The sequence below is a fragment of the Elephas maximus genome, chromosome 4, assembly GCF_024166365.1.
Source record: "Elephas maximus indicus isolate mEleMax1 chromosome 4, mEleMax1 primary haplotype, whole genome shotgun sequence".
Taxonomy (NCBI): domain Eukaryota; kingdom Metazoa; phylum Chordata; class Mammalia; order Proboscidea; family Elephantidae; genus Elephas; species Elephas maximus.
The window spans coordinates 112,807,710-112,829,386 of NC_064822.1; the positions used below are offsets into that span (position 1 = coordinate 112,807,710).

Sequence of the window (21,677 nt, forward strand, 5' to 3'; positions counted from 1 at the left end):
ACCTGGCCAGCTGACTGAAAGACATCCATATTTGTGCCCATTCCAAAGAAAGGTGATGCAACAGATAGCAGAAATTATCAAAGAATATCGTTAATATCACATGCAAGTATAACTTTGCTGAAGATCATTTAAAAACAGTTACAGCAGTACATCCACAGGGAACTGCCAGAAATTCACCCTGGATTCAAAGAGAACGTGGAATGAAGGTTATCATTGCTGATGTCAGATGGATCCTGGCTGAGAGCAGAGAATACCAGAAAGATGCAAACCTGTTTTTACTGACTCTGCAAAAGCATTTGACTCTGTAAATCATAACAAATTATGGATAACATTATGAAGAATGGGAATTCCAGAACACTTAATTGTGCTCACAGGGAACCTGTACATAGACAAAGAAGCAGTCCTTCAAACACAATAAGGTGGTAGTGCATGGTTTAAAATAAAAAATGGTGTGTGTCACGGTTGCATCTTTTCGCCACGCTTATTATAGCTTTACACTGAGTAAATCATTCAAGAAGCTGGAGTACATGAAGAACAAAAGGGCATAAGAATTAGTGGAGGACTCATTAATTACCTCCTATATGAAGATGAGGTGTAGTGGTTAAGTGCTGCGGCTGTTAACCAAGAGGTCGGCAGTTCAAATCTGCCAAGCGCTCCCTGGAAACTCTATGGTGCAGTTCTACTGTGTCCTATAAGGTCGCTATGAGTCAGAATCGACTGAGCGGTAGTGGATTTGGTTTGGTTTTTGGATATGCAGACAACAAAACTTTGCTTGCTGGAAGTGAAGAGGATTTGAAACACTCACTGATGAAGATCAAATCCAGCTTTCAGTATGAATTACACCTCAACATAAAGAGAACAAAAATCCTCACAACTGGACCAATGAGCAGCATCATGATACACAGAGAAGAGACTGAAGTTGTCAAGTACTTTGTTTTATTTGGATTCGTAATCAATGCCTGCGGAAACAGTAGTCAAGAAATCAAATGATGCATTGCATTGGGCAAATCTGCAGCAAAAGACCTCTTTAAAATGTTAAAAAGCAAAGATGTCACTTTAAGGACTGAGGTGCACCTGACCCAAGCCTTTGGGTTTTTTCATTTGCTCATATTCATGGAAAAGCTCCACAATAAATACAAAAGACTGAAGAACTGATGCCTTTGAATTTTAGCGTTGCCAATGGATATTGGAAATATCATGGAATTCCCAAAGAATGAACAAGTCTGCCTTGGAAGTAGAGCCAGAATGCTCCTTTGAAGCAAAGATGGTGAGAATTTGTCTCACATACTTTGGATGCTTCATCAGGAAGGACCATTTCCTGGAGAAGGATATCACATGCTTGGTAAAGTAGGTGGTCAGTGAAAAAAAAGAAAACCCTCAACGAGATGGCTTAGCACGGTGGCTGTAATAATGAGCTCAAGCATATCCATGGTGAGGTTGGCTCAGGACCAGGAAGTGTTTCATTCTGTTGTACATAGGGTAGGTGTGATGGCACCTAACAACAACAATATCAACAAAGAGTTGTAAAGGAAATTTATGAAACGATATCTTTTAATGTTAAAAAAAATTATTTCATAAGAAAAATTCAAACAAAATGTAAAAGCTCTACACTAAAAACATTGCTAAGAGGAATCAAAGAGAACTGAACAAATAAAGAGATATCTCATATATATGAATTTGCTTTTATTTTTAATGGCAATTACAGGCTTGGTAAAGAAGTAAAAAAAAATTACATTTCTGGTTAACTACCCACAGGAAGACTTTACATTGTTAAAATATCAATCTTCTCCAACTGACCTATTGATTCAATAAAATCCCAACCAAACTCCTGGAAAATATTAACTTTTGTGCAATTGGGCAAGTTCATCATAAAATTTATATAAAACCATTGGTGATAAAAGTTCAAAAGTGGTTATTTATGTGGGATTATTCCAGTGGCACTTGTGAGAGGGTAGCAAAGGAACCTTTTGAAGTGATGAAAATGTTTTTTTCTCACGACTCCTGATGTACATGGTAATTATACCAGTATATAGTAGTATACACAAGGAAAATTCATTGAGATTTATACTTAGTATTCTTGTGCTTACTGTAAACCTTACCAAAATTTAAAAAAAAAAAAATTTACAATAACAACATAAGAGCCATGAATACTTCACATGAAATGTTCAGAACAAAAATATCTAGAATTTCAGAATGAAAAAAACTATATAACTTTATTATTTAGTCATTAAAAGAACAAATAGCATTTTGACCCAGTGTGTATACTTCTGGCAATAATTCTAACAAATATGCAAGTTTTTCTTATTAGATATCTTTTTCAGAATTTGTTTTGGTTGTAGAAATGGATGTAAGTCTACATTTGTTTTACGTATTGGTAAAACAATGGGGATACATAAAGAAAAAATTTTAATACTAGTGAAAATTTATAGAAAAACATGGATTTATAACAACAGAAAATAATCTAAAAATCTCATGAACTTTTAAGGTACTGGAAAAATAATTGCAATAAAATATTCATATATAATTACATGTATATGAATTTACAATAGGTGTAGAGGTTGAAGAATACTTGACAAGTTATGTATCTAACTATACAAATTGTTGTTAATGTGGAAACGAAAACCGAACATGTTGCCACGAAGTCTGTTAGGACTCATAGCTACCCAACAGAATAGAGTAGAAGTGTCTCATAGGGTTTCCAAAAAGCGGCTGGTGAGTTTGAACTTCTGACCTTTTGGTTATCGGGCAAGCTCTTAATCACTTTGCCTCCAGGGCTCCTATTAATGTATACTTACATTTATTAATTTTAATTTTTCATTGTGCATTAGGTGAAAGTTTACAGAGCATATTAGTTTCCCTGTTTATTACTTTTAAATAATAACTATAAAATAATTGGACGTATTTGTATAAATAAATGTCAGGAACATATACATTCTAATGTAAGCTGTATAGTTCATGGCATTTCACGTATTTCTCCTATTTTTTGTTCTCTAGTTTAAATTTCCCAAATACAATAAATAATTCATGTAACAAACCAGTAATCAAGAAGTATGGTCTCTAATGGAACAGAATTGAGAATCCAGGCATAAATCCATCTACATATGAGCAGATGATATTTGACAAAGTCCCAAAGTCTGTTAAACAGGGAAAAGGCAGTCTCTTTAACAAATGGTGCTGGCATAACTGAATATCTATCAGCAAAAAAAATGAAACAAGACCCATACCTCACACCATGCACAAAAACAAACTCAAAATGGGTCAAAGACCTAAATATAAAATCTAAAACAATACAGATCATGGAAGAAAAAATAAAGACAACTCTTGGAGCCCTAATACCTGTCATAATAGTATAAAAAACATTATAAACAATGCACAAACACCAGAAGAGAAACTGGATAACTGGGAGCTCCAAAAAAATCAACACTTATGTTCATCCAAAGACTTCATCAAAAGAGTAAAAAGATTACCTACTGACTGGGAAAAAGTTTTTGGCTATGACAAATCTGATCAGTGTCTGCTCTCTAAAACCTACATGATACTACAAAAACTCAACTACAAAAAGACAAACAATCCGATTCAAAAAACGGGCAAAGGATATGAACACTTCACCAAAGAAATATCAAAGAAGACATTCAGGCAGCTAACAGATACATGAGGAAATGCTCATGATAATACCATTAGAGAAATGCAAATCAAAACTACCATGAGATTCCATCTCACCCCAACAAGGCTGGCATTAATCCAAAAAACACAAAATAATAAATGTTGGAGAGGGTGTAGAGAGACTAGAACACTTATACACTGCTGGTGGGAATGTAAAATGGTGCCACCACTTTGGAAACAAATTTGGCACTTCCTTAAAAAGTTAGAAACAGAACTACCCTATGATCCAGCAATCCCACTCCTTGGAATATATCCTGGAGAAATTAGAGCCCTCACACGAACAGATACATGCACACCTATGTTCATTGAGGCACTGTTTACAATAGCAAAAAGATCAAAGCAACCAAGGCCCCCATCAATGGATGAATAGATAAATAAATTACGGTATATTCACATAATGGAATACTACCCAACGATTAAGAACAAAGATGAATCCGTGAAACATTTCATAACATGGAGGAATCTGGAAGGCATTATGCTGAGTGAAATTAGTCAGTTGCAAAAGGACAAATATTGTATGAGACCACTATTATAAGAACTCAAGAAAAAGTTTAAACAGAGAAGAAAATATTCTTTGATGCTTATGAGGGTGGGAAAGGAGGGAGAGGGGTATTCACTAATTGGATAGTAGACAAGAGCTATTTTAGATGAAGGGAAAGACAACAGACAATACAGGGGCGGTCAACACAACTGTACTAAACCAAAAACTAAGAAGTTTCCTGAATACAACCAAATGCTTCAAAGGCCAGAGTAGCAGGGATGGGGGTCTGTGGACCTTGGTTTCAGGGGATATCTAGGTCAATTGGCATAACAAAATGTCTTAAGAAAACGTTCTGTGTTCCACTTTGGTGAGCGGCATCTAGGGTCCTAAATGCTAGCAAGCAGCCATCTAAGATGCATCATTTGGTCTCAACCCACCTGGAGCAAAGGAGAATGAAGAACACCAAAGACACAAGGTAAATATAAGCCCAAGAGACAGAAAGGGTCATATAAACCAGAAACTACATCAGTCTGAGACCAGAAGAATTATATGGTGCCTGACTACCCTGATAGGGAACACAGTAGAGAACCCCTGATGCAGCAGGAGAACAGCAGGATGCAGACTTCCAATTCTCTTAAAAACACCAGACTTAATGTTCTGAATGAGACTAGAGGGACCCTGGAAGTCATGGTCCCCAGACCCAATGTTAGCCCAAGACTGGAACCGTTCACGAAGCCAACTCTGCAGAGAGGGATTGGGCTGGACTATAAGAAGATGATACTGGGGAGGAGCGAGCTTCTTGTCTCAAGTAGACACATGAGACTATGCGGGCAGCTCCTGTCTGGAGGAGAGATGAGAAGGCAGAGGGGAACAGGAACTGGTTGAATGGTCACAAGGAATACAGGGTAGAGAGGAGTGTGCTGTCTCATTAGGGGGAAAGCAGCTAGGAGTGCATAGGAAGGTGTGCATACGTTTTTGTATAAGAGACTGGCTTGATTTTTAAACTTTCACTTAAAGGACAATAAATTGAAAAAAAAAAAAAAGAAATGTGGCCTCTTTAGTCTTCTCCCTTATGATACGTATCAGATTAAGCAATGTGACAGTAAAATGAAGCTAAGCTTATGTTTCATGATCTGATTCCTCTGTTGTTCTACTGTTGAGTATGACTGGAAACACTCAATTGGAGAATGTGATTTGTACTTTAAATGTGGTACATATACATATTTGATACGTAATGACATTGATACGAAGATGTTGAGGTGTGCTTCAAGCTTGGTTAAACAGATTGATAGTATAAAACTATCACAATGTGGTTGTACAGCAATATTCATGCTGTTCCCAAAATAGCTCACATACAACAAATTTTTCATCAAAACATGGTGTCTGATGCTGCATCCTTTTGTCTCCAAGGACAATGTCTCCAATGGTGTCTTTGTTACCATACTTTTTTTCCTCCAAATTTTATTACTCAGAAGATTCTTTAGTGATCTTGTCTGTTGGTCACGAAAGACTCTTTGTTCATTCACTTAGTTGCATTTTTATTAAATAAAGCAATTGTGAAGTCAGATGTAGTAAACTCACTTGCTGCCCTGAGAGGTCAGAATGGCAGCTCTCCTGAAACACAGACGATTCCTGAGTTTCCATAACCCTCATATTGCTGCCACTTTTTTTTTCTCTTTCTTGTGGAAATTATAATAGTCCAACAAGGAAGTCCATGTAATTGGTTAAAGATGGGTACCTCAGAGAGCTCTATGCATTCCAGAGTTGTCATAAATGTGACAGTGGATTCATAAGCAAAAATCAGCAGAAGTTCACATGAAAATCTTCATCCCAAGTACCATTTTCAACCTAGAATTTTTAAGACTTGATATGTTTCAACAGCCAACACAAACTATGACTGACAGTCATAATAGTAAGTTGTGAGATTAAGTTTGTCATCTTAATTGTATTTGCTTCTGTGTAATCTGAGTCTTATTATTCTTTGGAGGAAAAATATATTTTATAAATCTTTTAAAAATCAAAGATGTAAGTGATAATTTTTATATTTGGGAAAATGCCCATTTTTTATTCTTTAGAATGTACTTTCTTTGGATATGTAAATGTCATTTTGGGGAAGATTTTATGGATAAGAATATATTGGCATTTAAAGTGATTTAGAAGTGTATTATGTATATTGCCAACATCATATAAAAAAAGATCTATATATGCATATAATGGTATAATCATACTTCACAATCCCCCAAAAGAATGACATATTGTCTGAAGTTGCATCACCTCAGTACCTTCCCTGCTCAGATTTCAAACATATATTTTGAAAGTAAAATAAACAAAAACCAGTTGGTCACATTTCACTGTCAGTCACCTATTAAATCTTGCTTCATTATACTTTTAGTATCTTGGGAAAAATAAAATTAAGTTTTTCTAGAGCATTGGATATTGCCCAGTGTTGATAGGGCTGAGGAAGTTTACTCAGTGATATACACGTTATCTGAGGTCTAGAAGGAGGGATGGAGAAAGGTAGGAGAGGCTACTTCAGTGACATATCAACTCAATCAACATAGTTGTTCAACGTGTCCGTAAATTCCATGAGAGTGATCTAGTGTCAGGAAAACCTTGAGCCATATCAGTTCTTCCTTATGTTGTAAACTGTACCCATGAAGCCGTAACTGTACTCACAGCTCAGGTGGACAGAGTGAATCTGCCTAACATTCATAAAATAACACATTAATTTACACAATGAAGTGAGTTCACATGCAAATAAATTTGGGTCTCCTGGAAAACATTTCGCTGTTCTCTGAAGAAGAAAAATTTCAAGCCTAGAGACACTAATTTTAAAATGAAACCACAGGAATTGATGAAAACACAGAGGGATGTAAGTATGATGACAGGTGAAGTGGGATGAAGACTACATTAGGAAATAACAACAGATAAAAGGTTAAGGGGAAAAAATAGCGCCTGTAGATCTGTAGTGTATTTGAAGCTAATTTATAAGAGTACTTCATGCAAGGATGAATGGAAAGCCTTTAATTAGGCAATAAGACATGCTGCATTCTGCACCACCATAGAACATAAGAATTACATAGGGGCAGAGGGCACTAAGTAAGAGTCAGGAGGGGAGCTGGTGTTGCTGTGTGTGTGTGTGTGTGTGTGTATGCATGTGGGCGGGTAGGGTTTAGACATGTCCATGGAAGGAAATACATGTGTGTCATGAACAAAACCAGAAAACAAAATTCTTTAAACATAAGAGCTAGGACAGAGACTACAAGAATGTGCATCATGAGTCCAAGTTATCTGACATACTTTATTGCTTTAAGAAGGAACAAAGTGCCAAGAAAATACATCAAACAAATAATTTTGGGGTTGAATGATGTCTGTGCTCCTTATGAAGTGGGAGACTAATAACAGTCAAAACCAATTCTTTTCAGAGTGTGGATTCAAAATGTAAAAACTGTTGATTATATATTTTAAAGAATAAAAACAGTCTGAACAGGATAGATGTAGTACTGTTAAAATGATCTATAATAAAATATCTCTGAATATGACATGCAGATTGGACAGAAGTCAGGAGTCAGTGATGACAAACCACACAGTAATGACATTCATCCTGCTGGGACTGACAGATGACCCACAGCTGCAGGTTTTGATTTTTATCTTTCTCTTTCTCACCTACATGTTGAGTGTAACTGGGAACCTGACAGTCATCACGCTCATCTTACTGGATTCTCACCTTAAAACAGCCATGTACTTCTTTCTACAAAACTTCTCCTTCTTAGAGATCTCATTCACATCTGCCTGTATTCCCAGGTACTTGTACAACATAAGAACAGGTGACAAGCTCATTACGTATAGTGCCTGTGCCACTGAAGTATTTTTTACTGACCTCTTTGGTGTAACAGAATTTTTCCTCCTAGCTGCCATGCCCTATGACCGCTGTATGGCCATCTGCAAACCTCTACACTATGTGACCATCATGAACAGCACAGTCTGCAGAAGACTTGAATTTTGCTGTTGGGCGGCTGGTCTGTTTATAATTATAATTATAATCCCCCCACTCGTCCTGGGCTTGAATCTGGAATTTTGCAATTATCTGTGATGCAACTCCCCTCCTGAAGATCTCTTGATCTAATACTTGGTTCATGAATAGATGGTATAATCTGTGCTGTGCTGACTCTCATTATGACACTTATGTGTGTCTTCCTGTCCTACATTTGTATCCTCAGGACAATTCTAGAATTTCCATCTGCTCAGCAAAAGAAAAAAGCCTTTTCTACTTGTTCTTCCCACATGATTCTGGTTTCTATCACCTATGGCAGCTGCATCTTCATCTACATTAAACCTTCAGCAAAATAATTCAGTGGCCATTAATAAGGGTGTGACAGTGCTCACCACTTCCATTGCCCCCATGCTGATCCCCTTCATTTACACCCTGAGGAACAAGCAAGTAAAATAGGCCTTCAATGACTCAATCAAAACAATTGTAATATTTTCCAAAAAATAGGGGGATGTCAAGTACAGTTTACACGTGTATACTGACCTTTCCAAACTCTGTCATCAGGTCAGCTTTCTCAAAACACTGTCTCACTTATCCTGGTCTAGGCAATCATTTTCTCATAAATATTCCCCCTTAAAAGGCATGTTAGTAATACTCTCCCTTAATGGACACATTAATAGCATTCTAAAATTTAAATTTTGGCTTCATCTTCAAATCAGTAATACCAAAAAGTAAAACACAACAAAATAAAATGAAAGCATATCTCCAAATTGGGAACATCAAAACAGAAAAAAAAAAATGTAGGTTAATGAATTTTCCAGTAAAACAATAAGCTATGATAACCATTGCTTCTTCCAAGTAAACCTTCTCAAGTGATACACTCGTTGATTCCCTTAACAAATATTTACTGGTATGTTCCTTGGACCAGTTATTCTTTCAGGCACAGAGGAGTGAATAAATCACCAAAAACCTCCTCCATGTGCCCTCAGAGGTAAAAAGGAAACAATCATGTATTAAAGAAAGAAAAAGTTAACGTGCACTCAAATAAATACTTTTGTCTTGAAGATGAATTATAAGAAGACTTACAATTCTGGAAAAACCTCTGAAATATTAAAACTGTAAAATTATAAAATTTATAATGTATCTTGAATTAATAATAATCAAAAACTTTAACTTCCTCACCTTTGTATTGATCAGGCCTTCAGTAACTTGCAATCTTTCATGGGAAACACAGATATTTATCTCAGTGGCCTTTATTCCAATAATGGTGTGCTAGCCCACTAACCCAAGCCCAGTGCCGTCGAGTTGATTCCCAATAGGGCTCTATTTTCCTATATTCTTCTTTAATCTTTTTAAGGAAGATTAATTTAGTTTGATTTTGTTTCAACATGCAAAATTTTCAAGTCTCCTTTTTTCGCTTTCCCATGTTTAGGTCGACCTTTGTTAGCTCAACCACAGGTTGGTTAATTTTCCTAACGGATTCATCCAGATGTTAGGGGTATATCCCATACTAAACTACATGAAGTCAAGGAGTTTGGGATTTTTTTTTAAACTACCCACTGTTTAAAAAATTAACCTTCAACCCATGGTTTCTAAATTTAGATTCTGTATCTGCTCTTACTGTGAGATTTTTAGTATATTAAAAAAAAAAAATTTTTTTTTTTTTTTTTTTTTTTTTAACCTAGCGTTAAATCTTTTCCTTTTGACGGGATCATTTAGTCCATAAAAAAAAAAAAAATTAATATAAAATTCAGATACTATAAAGTTCACCAATTCAAAGTATATGATTCAGTGATTTTCAGTCTGTATAAAAAGTGGTACATCCATCATCATAATGTGATTTTGGAACATTTTATAACCCCAAGAGGAGCCTTGTGCCTATCAGCAGTCATTCTGTCCATCCCTTTCTTCCCAGCCTTGATGTTTTCATTGTTGTTAGCTGCCGTCCAGTCAGCCCCTGACTCCATGGTGATCCCAAGCACAAGTGAATGAAATGCTGCCCGATACTGTTCTATCCCCATGACCAGCTGTGAATCGGTCCATTATGATCCATGGGTTCTCACTGGCTGAAGTTTGGCAGTAGATCTCCAGGCCTTTCTTCTTAATCCATCTTACAGTTGTGTGGTGGCTGCACATGAGTGCACTGGCCAGGAATGAGCCCTGGTCTTCACATGGAAGGTGAGAATTCTGCTTTACCACTAAAGCGTTATTTCCAGCCTTAGGCAACGACTAATGTTCTCTCTTTCTCTATAGATTTGCTCATTCTGGACCTTTCATATAAATGAATTGGAACAGCAGTTGGCATTTTATGGCTGGCTTCTTTGAAGTCCATTTATTTTAATGTAAAGTCTTTTTTTTTTTTTTTTTTAATCTGCCCTGTTCTTAGGTGCTTTCAGCTTAGCCAGATTTTTCTGTTTCTTTTTTAACCTTTGAAATTTCTACATTAGTTGTAAGTTATACACTGTACTCTTTTTACACACTCTTTGTGATTTCACTAGAATTAAAACTATTTGCTTATTTTTTTTCCTAATCTACCATGCCACCTTTCAGAGTTTCCTGTAATTTTTTTTAACCGTGGGTTTCTTTGAACATAGTTTTTTTAGCAGTCTGTCTTATATCTTCATTATCTAAAATAGCATGTGTCTGTTTCTGTTGTCCATTTCTCCCAGATGGTGTCTTTTCTTTTAATATGTCTGTTCATACATAACTACGGCCTAGACACTGTAGTTGCAGAATTATTAAAAAATTTAAGCTGGAATAATATTATCTTTCTATGGAAAGGATTTCTGTTTCTTTTTTTCCAAGACCCTGGTCAGTAATCTGAACATACCTCAAACCAAGCTGAAAACTTGATGCACAATTGGCTTCAATTCTACATTAGGATTCTTTGACTTCTGGTTCACCTTTATCCCTTAGAATTATATTTATTCATGTCACAGCCCAAATTTCATAGGCAGTGGTTACATGAGACAGGAACTCCATACATTCCAAAGTCAAAACTTAGATATGTTGCACTTCTGTAAACATTTCATGTTTACATGTTTTCCATCTTTGTTATCTTGTACCCAATCTGATTGGCAAGTCTGATTTGATAATTTTACATAACCAATTTAGAGTTCTTATATTTTGTGGTCACATACTCATCTCCATCATCTCGTTTTTGTGTTTCTTTTATTGATATTTTCCATTCTTTCCTGAATTTTTCTATTCTTTCCCAAATTTTGTTTCAGTGATTAAATTGTCATTAAACCATTTTAACCTAGCTGCATGTATGATGTTCACTATATTTTTATTAGACATTGTAAAAAAGTTCTCCTTACTGACATAGCAATAAATGTAAGATTGATACTGAGTGAGATAATCAGCTATAGAAAAACATATACTAAAAAAAAAAAAAGGTGCCATCAAGTTGATTACAACTCATAGTGACCATATAGGACACAGTATATCTGCCCCATAGGGTTTCCAAGGAGCAGATAGATTCAAACAGCCAACATTTTGGTTAGCAGCTGAGCTCTTAGGATCTAACATATGAATATATATATATATATATATATATATATATATATGCTTTAAGCCTATCATGCAAATAGATAGTATATAATCTAGAAGCATACTTATCAAACTAGTAACAGCTGGTTACTCTACAAAGAGGCTTTGGTTTGGGTGGAGAATAAGAGAGATTTTAGCATTCCGTATCTCTTTGGGAAGTCAGGACATAATAAAACCACCTACTGGTTCATGAAACAAGTTTGGAATCAACTAAAAAATAAGACAAAAATTCAGAAAGATGGGGATAAAACATTCAGTGTTAGTGGTAAAAAAGTGCAATGAAAAACACTGCTTGATTCATGGCAACTATTATCTCCTTTAACATACACTATGACTGTATTTTACCACACCGATTGAAGGCAGGGCAGAAATTTTTAGTATTTTCTGCAGAGGAAGATTACTTAAGACATGGCAAGGAAGAAATACATATGTTATTGAAGACTGACAACTTCACAAAGCAATTGATAAGGCATACCAGAATTTTAAGTCAAGTATGATGAAGATTTCCCCAAAATCACTGATCAGATGAGTCACTATAAGATAAAATGGAGTAAATGAGGGCACTGAAAATTTACTGCATTAAGCAGAGATTGGAGTTCCAGGGGGCTGACATGACTGGAGAAAGGAGCTATACACCAAAAGTGCACCAGAACCCACATTGTGGCCTCCTTGTGTCTTTGCTGACTACTCAGCCATATATGTGTAGGATAAAAGTCTATAAGGCTGTGCAAGGAACGATGAATGAGCTTTAACTGGAACATATTTCAAAGACCAAATAGGGTTGGAAGATAGTAAAGTTTCAATAAACCAGATTGAAGTATCCTTGCTGAAAACTCAGGGCATTAGGTAGAAACTCCAGGTGGGTCCTTCCTTGAAAGCAAGCCTAAATTATTCTCATAATACAAATTATTCTAGCTGCTGAAAAATAAACTTAAAAAGAAGTGTAAAATGGATCAAGCAAGGGTACTGCTGTATGAACAAAATATAGTACTCAAAAAGTACTTACAACAACAAAATCCAGATACTCATCAACATAGCAGTCACAATTTTCAACATTAAATAAAACAAACTATATATATGCATATATATATATTAGATTAGTCAATGACCATGAAAATATGGCATAAATCAGGAATAAATTCTTTCATTTGAAAGAGCTCCAGAAATGACAGCCCAAAGGATTTAAAACAAATATTATAAATATGCTCAATGTAATCAAGTATCTAAAAGGAAAACTGAATAGAGAAATGGGAGATATGAAAAAGAATCAAATGGAATTTACAGAGATGAAATATACAACATTTAAAATGAAGAGTTGCCTGGATGGGAGTAACAGTGGATTATATAATGGATAATAAAGACTAATGATATTGAAAATATAGCAACATAAATGTCCTAAATCAAAGCATACAGGAAGAAAAGAACTGAAAGAAATCAACAGTGTCTCTATGACACGTCGAAAAAAACAAGCAATCATTGTACACGTGTAAATGCAGGTCTAAAATGAAAGGATGAACGGGGGGCAAAAGGTATTTTAAGATCAGAAACTCTTACAGATTTAGTGAAAAGTAAAACCCTACAGGTTCAAAAAGCTCAATGAACTCCCAGCAAAATAAACACACAGCCAGATTAAAGCTTCTCATAATAAAATGACTGAACGCCAGTAAAAGAGAAAAAAAACAAATCTCAAAAAAAAAACAATCAGCAGAAAAGACACATTATGTACACAGGGGCAAATATAAGAATGTCAGTACGCTTTTCATAAAATACGTTGTCAAACAGGAGACAAAGGAGTAAAATCATTCCCCTAAGCAGAAGGAAAAATCCAGATGACAACATGGATCTGACACAAGAATGAAGAAGAGAAGTGAAAAACATGTGGGTATATATAAAAGATGTTTTTCCCCTTCTAAAAAGATTTTTCAATGATAATTGACTATAAATAAAAAAATAAAAATGTTACTGTTGGGATTATAACATATGCAGAATTAAGACAAAAGACAAAAATAGCACAAAGGCCAAGGGGGGAAAATGGAAGGATATAATTACAAAATTATTCTATAACATATGAAATGGCATGATATTATTTGCAGATAGACTGAAATACGTTAGCCATATATATTGTAAACCCTAAAGCAACCACACGAAAAAGCGCATTATTAATGAAAAATAATGGAGATTAAAAAAAGAAACCCACTGTCATTGAGTCGATTCCAACATGTAGCGACCCTGTAGGACAGAGTAAAGTGGAATCATAAAAGTACTTAGTCCAAAAGAAGTTAGGAGAAGAGACAATCAACAAAGAACAGATAGGAGAGAAAACAAATAGTAGGATTGTAAATTTAAAACCAACCATAACCAATAATCACATATCCTTATTAAAAGGAAGAATTTGTCAAATAGGCTGAAAAAAAGAAACAATATGTTATATTTAAAATAATACTTTGAATATAAATAAATATATAGGTTAGAGAAAAGTTTTTTTTTTTTTTTTTTTAAAGATTTACCTTGGAAACATTAGCCAAAACAAAGCTGGAGTGGTTGTATTAGTATCAGACAATTTTAGATTTCAGAACAGAGACTAAAGTGGGATATTGGATATAGTAATAAATTATGCAACCAGTCGATAGGGCATAATGACCCTAAGTGTATAAGAAGTTAATAATAGAACTTCTAAGTACCTAAATCATAAACTGATATAATGAAAAGAAGAAATAGACAAATGCCTAATCATAGATTAGAGATTGCGTTACCCCTCTCTCAGCAAATGATAGAAAACCTAGACAAATACCTTCATAAAAGACTGGAAATACACAATCAACCAACCTGACCAAACTGATATTTGTAGAACCCACCATTTGAGAACAGCAGAATGTACAATCTTTTCAAGGGCCCACAGAATATTCACCAAGATAGACAATAAAACAAGTCCCAATAAATTTAAAAGGATTGAAATCATATCCGATATGTTCTCTGACCAGAATAAAATAAAATTTACAACAATAACATAAAGGTATATGGAGAAAAATCACAAATATTTTGATACTAAATAACCTCAATCTGAACCATGTCTCACACCATACACACACATTAACTCAAAATGGATCACACCCCAAAAGGTAATAACTACAAGAAAACAGAAAATACTTGGAACCTTGTGGCAGGCAAAGATCTTCTAGGAAGGACACAAAAAAACACAAAACATAAAAAGAACTCTATGGATAAATTTGACTTCATCAAAACCAAACACTCTTACATTTCTAAAGACTCCAAGAAAAAAAACAAAAATGCAGGCCTGAAATTGGGAGAATATATTGACACTTCAAATATATGCACAGTATAAAAAAGAATGGAGCCCTGGTGGCAAAGTGGTTAAGAGCCCGGGTGCTAGCCAAAAGGTCGGCAGTTTGAATCCACCAGGGACACCTTGGGGCAGTTCTACTCTGTCCTATAGGTTCTCTGTGAGGCTGAATCAACTCAATGGCAATGCTTTTTTTATTTTTTTTGTGTGTAAAAAGAATATTTACAAGCTCATAATAAGAAAACATGACCTAATAAAAATGGACAAAATATTTGAATGTACGTTTCATAAAAGAAGAGAGATAAATAGCAAGAAATCATACAAAAAGATTTTCAACATTAGTCATTAGAAAAATGCAAATAAAAACCACAAAGACACTTCAAAATGCATTCATTAGAATGACTAAAACGAAAAAGACTGGAAAAAATGTCAATGATATATATCAACTAAAAATCTCACACATTGTGATTCAAGAGTCACAACTACTTTGGAAAACCGAGACATAACTGTTAAACAGTTAAATATATACTTGCCACCTGATCCAAAAATTGCACACCCAGATATTTACCTGAGAGAAATAAAAATGCATACCCGTACAAAAACTTGTACATGAATGTTTAAAGCAGTTTTAAACACAGTAGCCAAATTCCAGAGATAGTCAAAATGTCTATCTTGTGTTGAACAAGTAAGCAAATTGTGATGTCTAAACCATGAAATATTCCGGGTAAACAAATGAACTGCTTATACACACAGTCATAAGAATGAATCTCAAAAGCGTTATAGGAGAAAGATGCCATGTATGATTCCATTCATATGAAACATAAGACAAATCTAGTCTCATTTGAACTGTCTTCAGCAAACCACTGGTTCCTTGAGAATGGGGTCAGGGTTAATCAGGAAGGGACAAAAAGAAACCTTTGGGGGAGATGGAAATGCTCTCTGTCTCCTGTGGTGGTAGGGATTAGTTAGGTGTATATATTTGTCAAAATTCATCAAACTGAAAAATTAAAGATGGTGCATTTTATTGTATGTAAATCATATGCCAATAAATCTGTAAGCCGACCTTGACTGGTATTAGTCCTTGATTTAATTAAGGCAATAATTATACAAAGGAAAAAAAAAAAAAAAACACATCCCTGACGAGCATATGTGCAGACACATACACACTTGACTTGAAGGAACCTATTAATTATTACAGGTTTTAATAGTAATCTACCATCCATCTGTCACTTCTTTATACTGTGGTGACTTGTGTGTTACTATGATGCTGGAAGCTACGCCGCTGATATTTCAAATACCTGCAGGGTCACCATGGTGGCAGGATTAAGTGGAGATTAAAGACTAAGACAGACAAGGAAGGGAGGTCTGGCGATCTGCTTCCAAAAATTAGCCAATGAAAACTTTATGAATCACAACAAAGTATTATGCAACTCATTTACTTTGGGCATGTCATCTGGAAGGATCAATTGCTAGAGGAGGACATTATATTTGGTGAAATAGAGAGCCAATGAAAGCAAGAGACACCCTCAGTGTGGAAGACCCTCAGTGAGATGAATTGGCACAGTAGCTGCAACAAAGGACTCAAGCATGACAGCGATTGTGAAGATGATGCAGGACCAGGCAACCTTTCATTCTGTTGTACATAAGGTCACCATGAATTGGAGTCAACTCGACAGCAGCTGTCTATTTCTCTATTTATAATACTAACATGTTATTGTTCTAAATATGAACATCAATTTTTTAAAGGGATTTCACTTCTATACTTATTCTGGCAACGCACAAAAAATGTTTTCATAAGGATTCATCTTGCAGATTTTTCTATAATTGTGAAAAATGTGAAATAATCTAAAAAGATTTTAGGTAGTGATTGAATAAATCATAGGATAGCAACAAAGTGATATTTTAAAATGATGAAATGTTGCAGACAGCATAAATTTACAATAAATTTTCATTTAAACTCCAAGGTTATGTTAGTACAATGGACTGAGATTAAACGGAATTAAAATGACACATATTAATAATTTAATTGCAGAAACAAAAACAAACAAAAAAAACCCTTTTTCCATCTAGTCCATTCCGACTCATAGTGACTCTATAGGAAAGGGTATAGCTGCCCCACAGAGTTTCCAAGGAGCGGTTGGAGGGTTCAAACTGCCGACCTTTTGGTTAGCAGTCATAGCACTTAATCACTATGCCCTAGAGCTCCAATTATATAAATAGGTTCATATAAATTTAAGGTTAACATAGCTTAATATATAAGTATTTTTTAATTTAATATTTGTTCATTTGTAAATATTATATGTTACATGCGTGGGTATATTTCCAGCAAGAGAATTATGGAAAGATATGCTCAAAAACACCAGATTTTATGACATCTACTTTAAACTATTTTCCTAGTTGTTTTCCCTTTATTTTTTCTGTTTTTGCTTATCTAATCAAATGTCTAAAGAATATATAATTCATACCTTTATGAAAAATTGGTAAAAAAATTAAGACCTATGATCTTCGTTTAATTCATACCTTACATGATCACACCCAGTTAAAACAAACGACAAACTAGAAAAGGTTTTTCTGTTTTTGTTTTTTTCAAGCTACATTCTTACTGTTTTAAATGCTTTTGATTCCATATCCTGCCCCTAAAGGATATGTCCCCACCGTTTCCCCAAAGTTCATTACACAGGTGATTCATTTGTGATTTTTAAACCTGGTCACTAAGGACATTTTTGTTTATTAGTTTTGTCCCAGATTTGACAAATAAAAAAAATCAGACTAGAGACTAGAAAACCCGTCTCTGAGCAAAGGTAGTTCAGAACATCAACCCTTCCAAAGCTACTTCAAAGGAACTAGCTTTTCTTTTCAGGGATGAGGAGTGAAAGAAAATATTTTCTGAGCCTGTGATAGTGACCATCTATTGTAAGGGATTTTATGCAATTGAGTGCATTTTATCAGTCACTCCATACACACCATTCTTTGAAATTGAGAGAAAACTCAACAAAATCCCAGGCTGTTGTGATTTGGGAAGTGACCAGATTCAATGAGTAGTGACCAAAAATCCTCATGCTGGCTTCCAACATTACATTCATTTTCAAATTGTAGCTATAAATATGGCTGTAATTAAATAACTCATAGAATAAGACAATGATTAGCTGCCAGAAGGGTGAGTATGATAAATTCTGTCATTACAGTTACATTTTCTCTTTTGAAACTTGGGTCATGTTTGTCTTTAATAAATGAACCTTTCCCAACTGTATAAAATTTAGAAATGTGAGTTCTAATGTGAATTTTAATGAAATATCAATTTTAGAGTGCTTTAAACTCGAATAGTGTGTTGTCATTAAGAAGGTTATTTTAAGCAACATCGATCAGGGGTTCATTTAGAAGTAGTGTAACTTGGTAATATGAAGAAATAAGTCCCACACACAAATTTCTGGAAACTCAAACTAAAAACCAGTAAACATGTGTATCCCAAGTTAGGACTGGATATTAGACACAGGGATGGAGTGGGAAAACAGAGTTTGAGGGCAGATGGATAATTCAGGTAAAGAGTTTATTTGAATATCTAGCATAACAACATTAATCCTTTAAAGTCTTAATAACAACATTAATCCTTTAAAGTCTTAATAAATATCACGTATGACTTTTATTATAAAGAACACAGAGAAGAAATAAGACGGAAGCTTTGAAAATCAAGAGTTCCATTGTGGACTTTAAATGTTTGGATTTCACATTTTGCACTTCATAGTGTTTGGCTATATGACTGAGATTCTGAAGAGCAATCATTTTTTGGAGATCAACAGTTCAAGAAAATGCCCAAAGAGAGTGAGTATGTTAGGAATTAAAAAGTACTAAGGAAGAAAACTGACAACTATCAAGTTAATTAAGGCACAAAAGGAAATAAATGTCTAGAAATTGTTGCTGTTGTTGTTGATAGGTGTCATCGAGTCACTTCTGATTTACAGCGACTCTATGTACAACAGAATGGAACACTCTCCAGTCCGGCACCATCCTCACAATTGTTGCTGTGTTTGAGCCCACAGTCTCAGCCACTGTGTCAACCCATCTTGTTGAGGGTCTTCCTCTTTTTTGCTCACCCTCTACCATGCATGATGTCATTCTTCAGAGACTAGTCTCTCTTGACAACATGTCCAAAGTAAGTAAGACTAGAAAGCAAACAGATGACAGAAAATAGTGTGTGTTGTGTTAAGGTAAAATATGAGAGAATGTTATGAATAGTGTGTGGTAAAAAGAACACATTCCACTTAGAAATTTCTTAAACTTATATAGCAAAAAGGAAGTTTGATAAACTTTGCTGTAAACTGTTTTATTATAATGTTGGGGATGAAAAGGTGATTACAGTATTCTGAAGACTGTATGATGACTGAAAAATAAAAATCATCATCAGTCAGGTAATTTTATAAGTGCTTTATATAGAAAATATTTTTTACATGACAAAACTGAGTCACAGTGAAAGCAAGTAGGCTTGGAGAAATCTAATAATTTTTTGTTTTAGTGGTATCAATAATAATATGTCGGGAGTGTTTTTCAATCTTGGCTAAACAGATTAAAAGCTGAAACTACTTGTGATGATGTCACGCATCGACATGCATTTTGGATTCCACATATGTTAACGTTGTATAGAAATACAATACATTTCTTATAAAAAGATCCTTATCTTCTGCAGCAGAGTAGGAAAGAAGTTTAAATTTTAAACTGAAAATCATGAGAGAGAGTCAGGGGAAGTGGTGACAAAAGGAAGCTGTATAAAGAAAACATGATTTTTAAAATTGCATTAATGCTAGATGGCAAAATGTCATGCAATGGATGTGAAGAGCCTCTATGCAAAGAAACTCAAACACATTGCAACCGAGTTGATTCCGGCTCATAGCAACCCTATAGGACAGAGTAGACCTGCCCTATAGGGTTTCCAAGGAGCACCAGGTGGATTTGAACTGCCAACCTTTCGGTTAGTAGCTGTAGCTCTTAACCATACGCCACCAGGGTTAGAGCCTCTATAGTGAGCTCCTCACTACTTGTGTTATATTTTCACTTTATAAAGAACAAAACTTTAAGGAAATACATGAAGGTGATCAAGAAGCTTTACTATTCAGCTTTATAACTCAGTCTATGAGTGTGGAAGAGCACTTGATCTTACAAAATATTAGCAGTCAGTTCTAGCTATATGGAAAAATCAAATGCAAGGCATAGATAAAATATAAATTGCAAACGAAATATGGTGAGAAGGAAGAACCAGTAATACGATGTTGTATGGTGTAGATAAAGCTATACGTTTTTTTTTCTCTCCCCTGACAATTCAATCCATGACAATGCTGAAATAAAAATTGAAGGAAAAAACATAGAGTCTATAAAAATTAGACATACAAATGACTATAACAAAACGGAAAACATGAAAGCGCCAGAAAGAGAAACCCAGAAGTAATTCTGGAAAATGCATGGTGATCAGACAAGAGAGATAGAGATGAAGAAAAAAAAAATTACAACCAAAATAATAATTGATTTTTTATGAATGAAGAGGGAAAATCAGTGCCAAACTAATTATCCTCAAAAAAAAAAAAAAATAATAACTCTACATAACAATTCGTTAAATGACTCATGCTCTTTTTGCCTCTGCTTAAAATTTTCTTCCCCTCATTTTTTATCTGGGTAATATAATCACATAACACATCACAAAACTCAATACATTGAACATTTTCGTTTTTCTTGTTCATGTTCCTCAGTAGGTAGCATAGGGCTATGAAGGCAGAAAACTTGTCTGTTTTTCACTTGTGTCTTTAAGCCAGTCAGCAAAATATCTGGTACGTAGTAGGCAAACCTCGAATATGTTGAAAGAACATCTCCCACAAAAGGAGACCAATTTAAAAAAAAATGCAAATAAATTAATTCAGACTTTAAAAAATAAACCAGAGAATAAAATGGCATGAAGAAAGTAGGATTAATATTACAGGTGATCTTCAAATATCGAGTTAAGAGTATTGGTAAAGATGTTTATGTTGGTTTTGTAAGAAAAATGATTATAGCAGCTGCCTTTCACTACAGACCTATCACTTTTTTTAAGTAATTGAGCACACAAAATCATACTTTCTATTTTGAGATTATTGTAGATTCACATGCAGTTGTAAGTAATAAATCAGAGAAATGCCCCAGATGGTTTACTCCGTCTCACTAAACGTTAACATTCTGCATAACCATAGTACAGTATGACAAACAGGAAATTTTCATTAATACCATATGTACCCTAATTCAGACTTTACCAGTTTTAATGCAACTCTTTGAATTTGTGCATGTTCAGTTCTATGCAATTTTACCACATACGTACATTTATGTAGCCAGTACACAGTCAAGACACAAAATGGTGCTGTCACCTAAATGATCTGTTTTGCCCTTTTATAACGACACTAATTTCCCCCTTCCACTGCCTGACCTATCTCTTATCAGCTAGCTAAAATCCACTAATCTGTTCACCAGGTTAATAATACTGTTATTTCAAGAAGGAAATCATGTGCAATCATCTACTATATACCCCTTTCAGATTATATTTTTTCACTCAGCAAAATTTACTGGAGATTCATTTGAGTTGTTACACATTTTGACTGTCTGTTCCTTTTTATTTCTGAGTGATATTCCATGTATAGATGTATCACAGTTTGTTTAACCGTTTCTTTATTGTAGGA

The 21,677-nt window shown here is 34.7% G+C and overlaps 1 protein-coding gene across 1 annotated transcript in view; it reads left to right on the plus strand.

Moving 5' to 3' along the window:
* Positions 1 to 8,237, plus strand: part of LOC126076388 (olfactory receptor 6C2-like) — a 37,809-nt gene extending 29,572 nt beyond the window's left edge. The window contains exon 3 of the mRNA XM_049884921.1: positions 7,694 to 8,237. Within this exon, the coding sequence (XP_049740878.1) occupies positions 7,694 to 8,237 (544 nt within the window). The remainder of the gene's footprint in view (positions 1 to 7,693) is intronic.
* Positions 8,238 to 21,677: the final 13,440 nt, after the last annotated feature.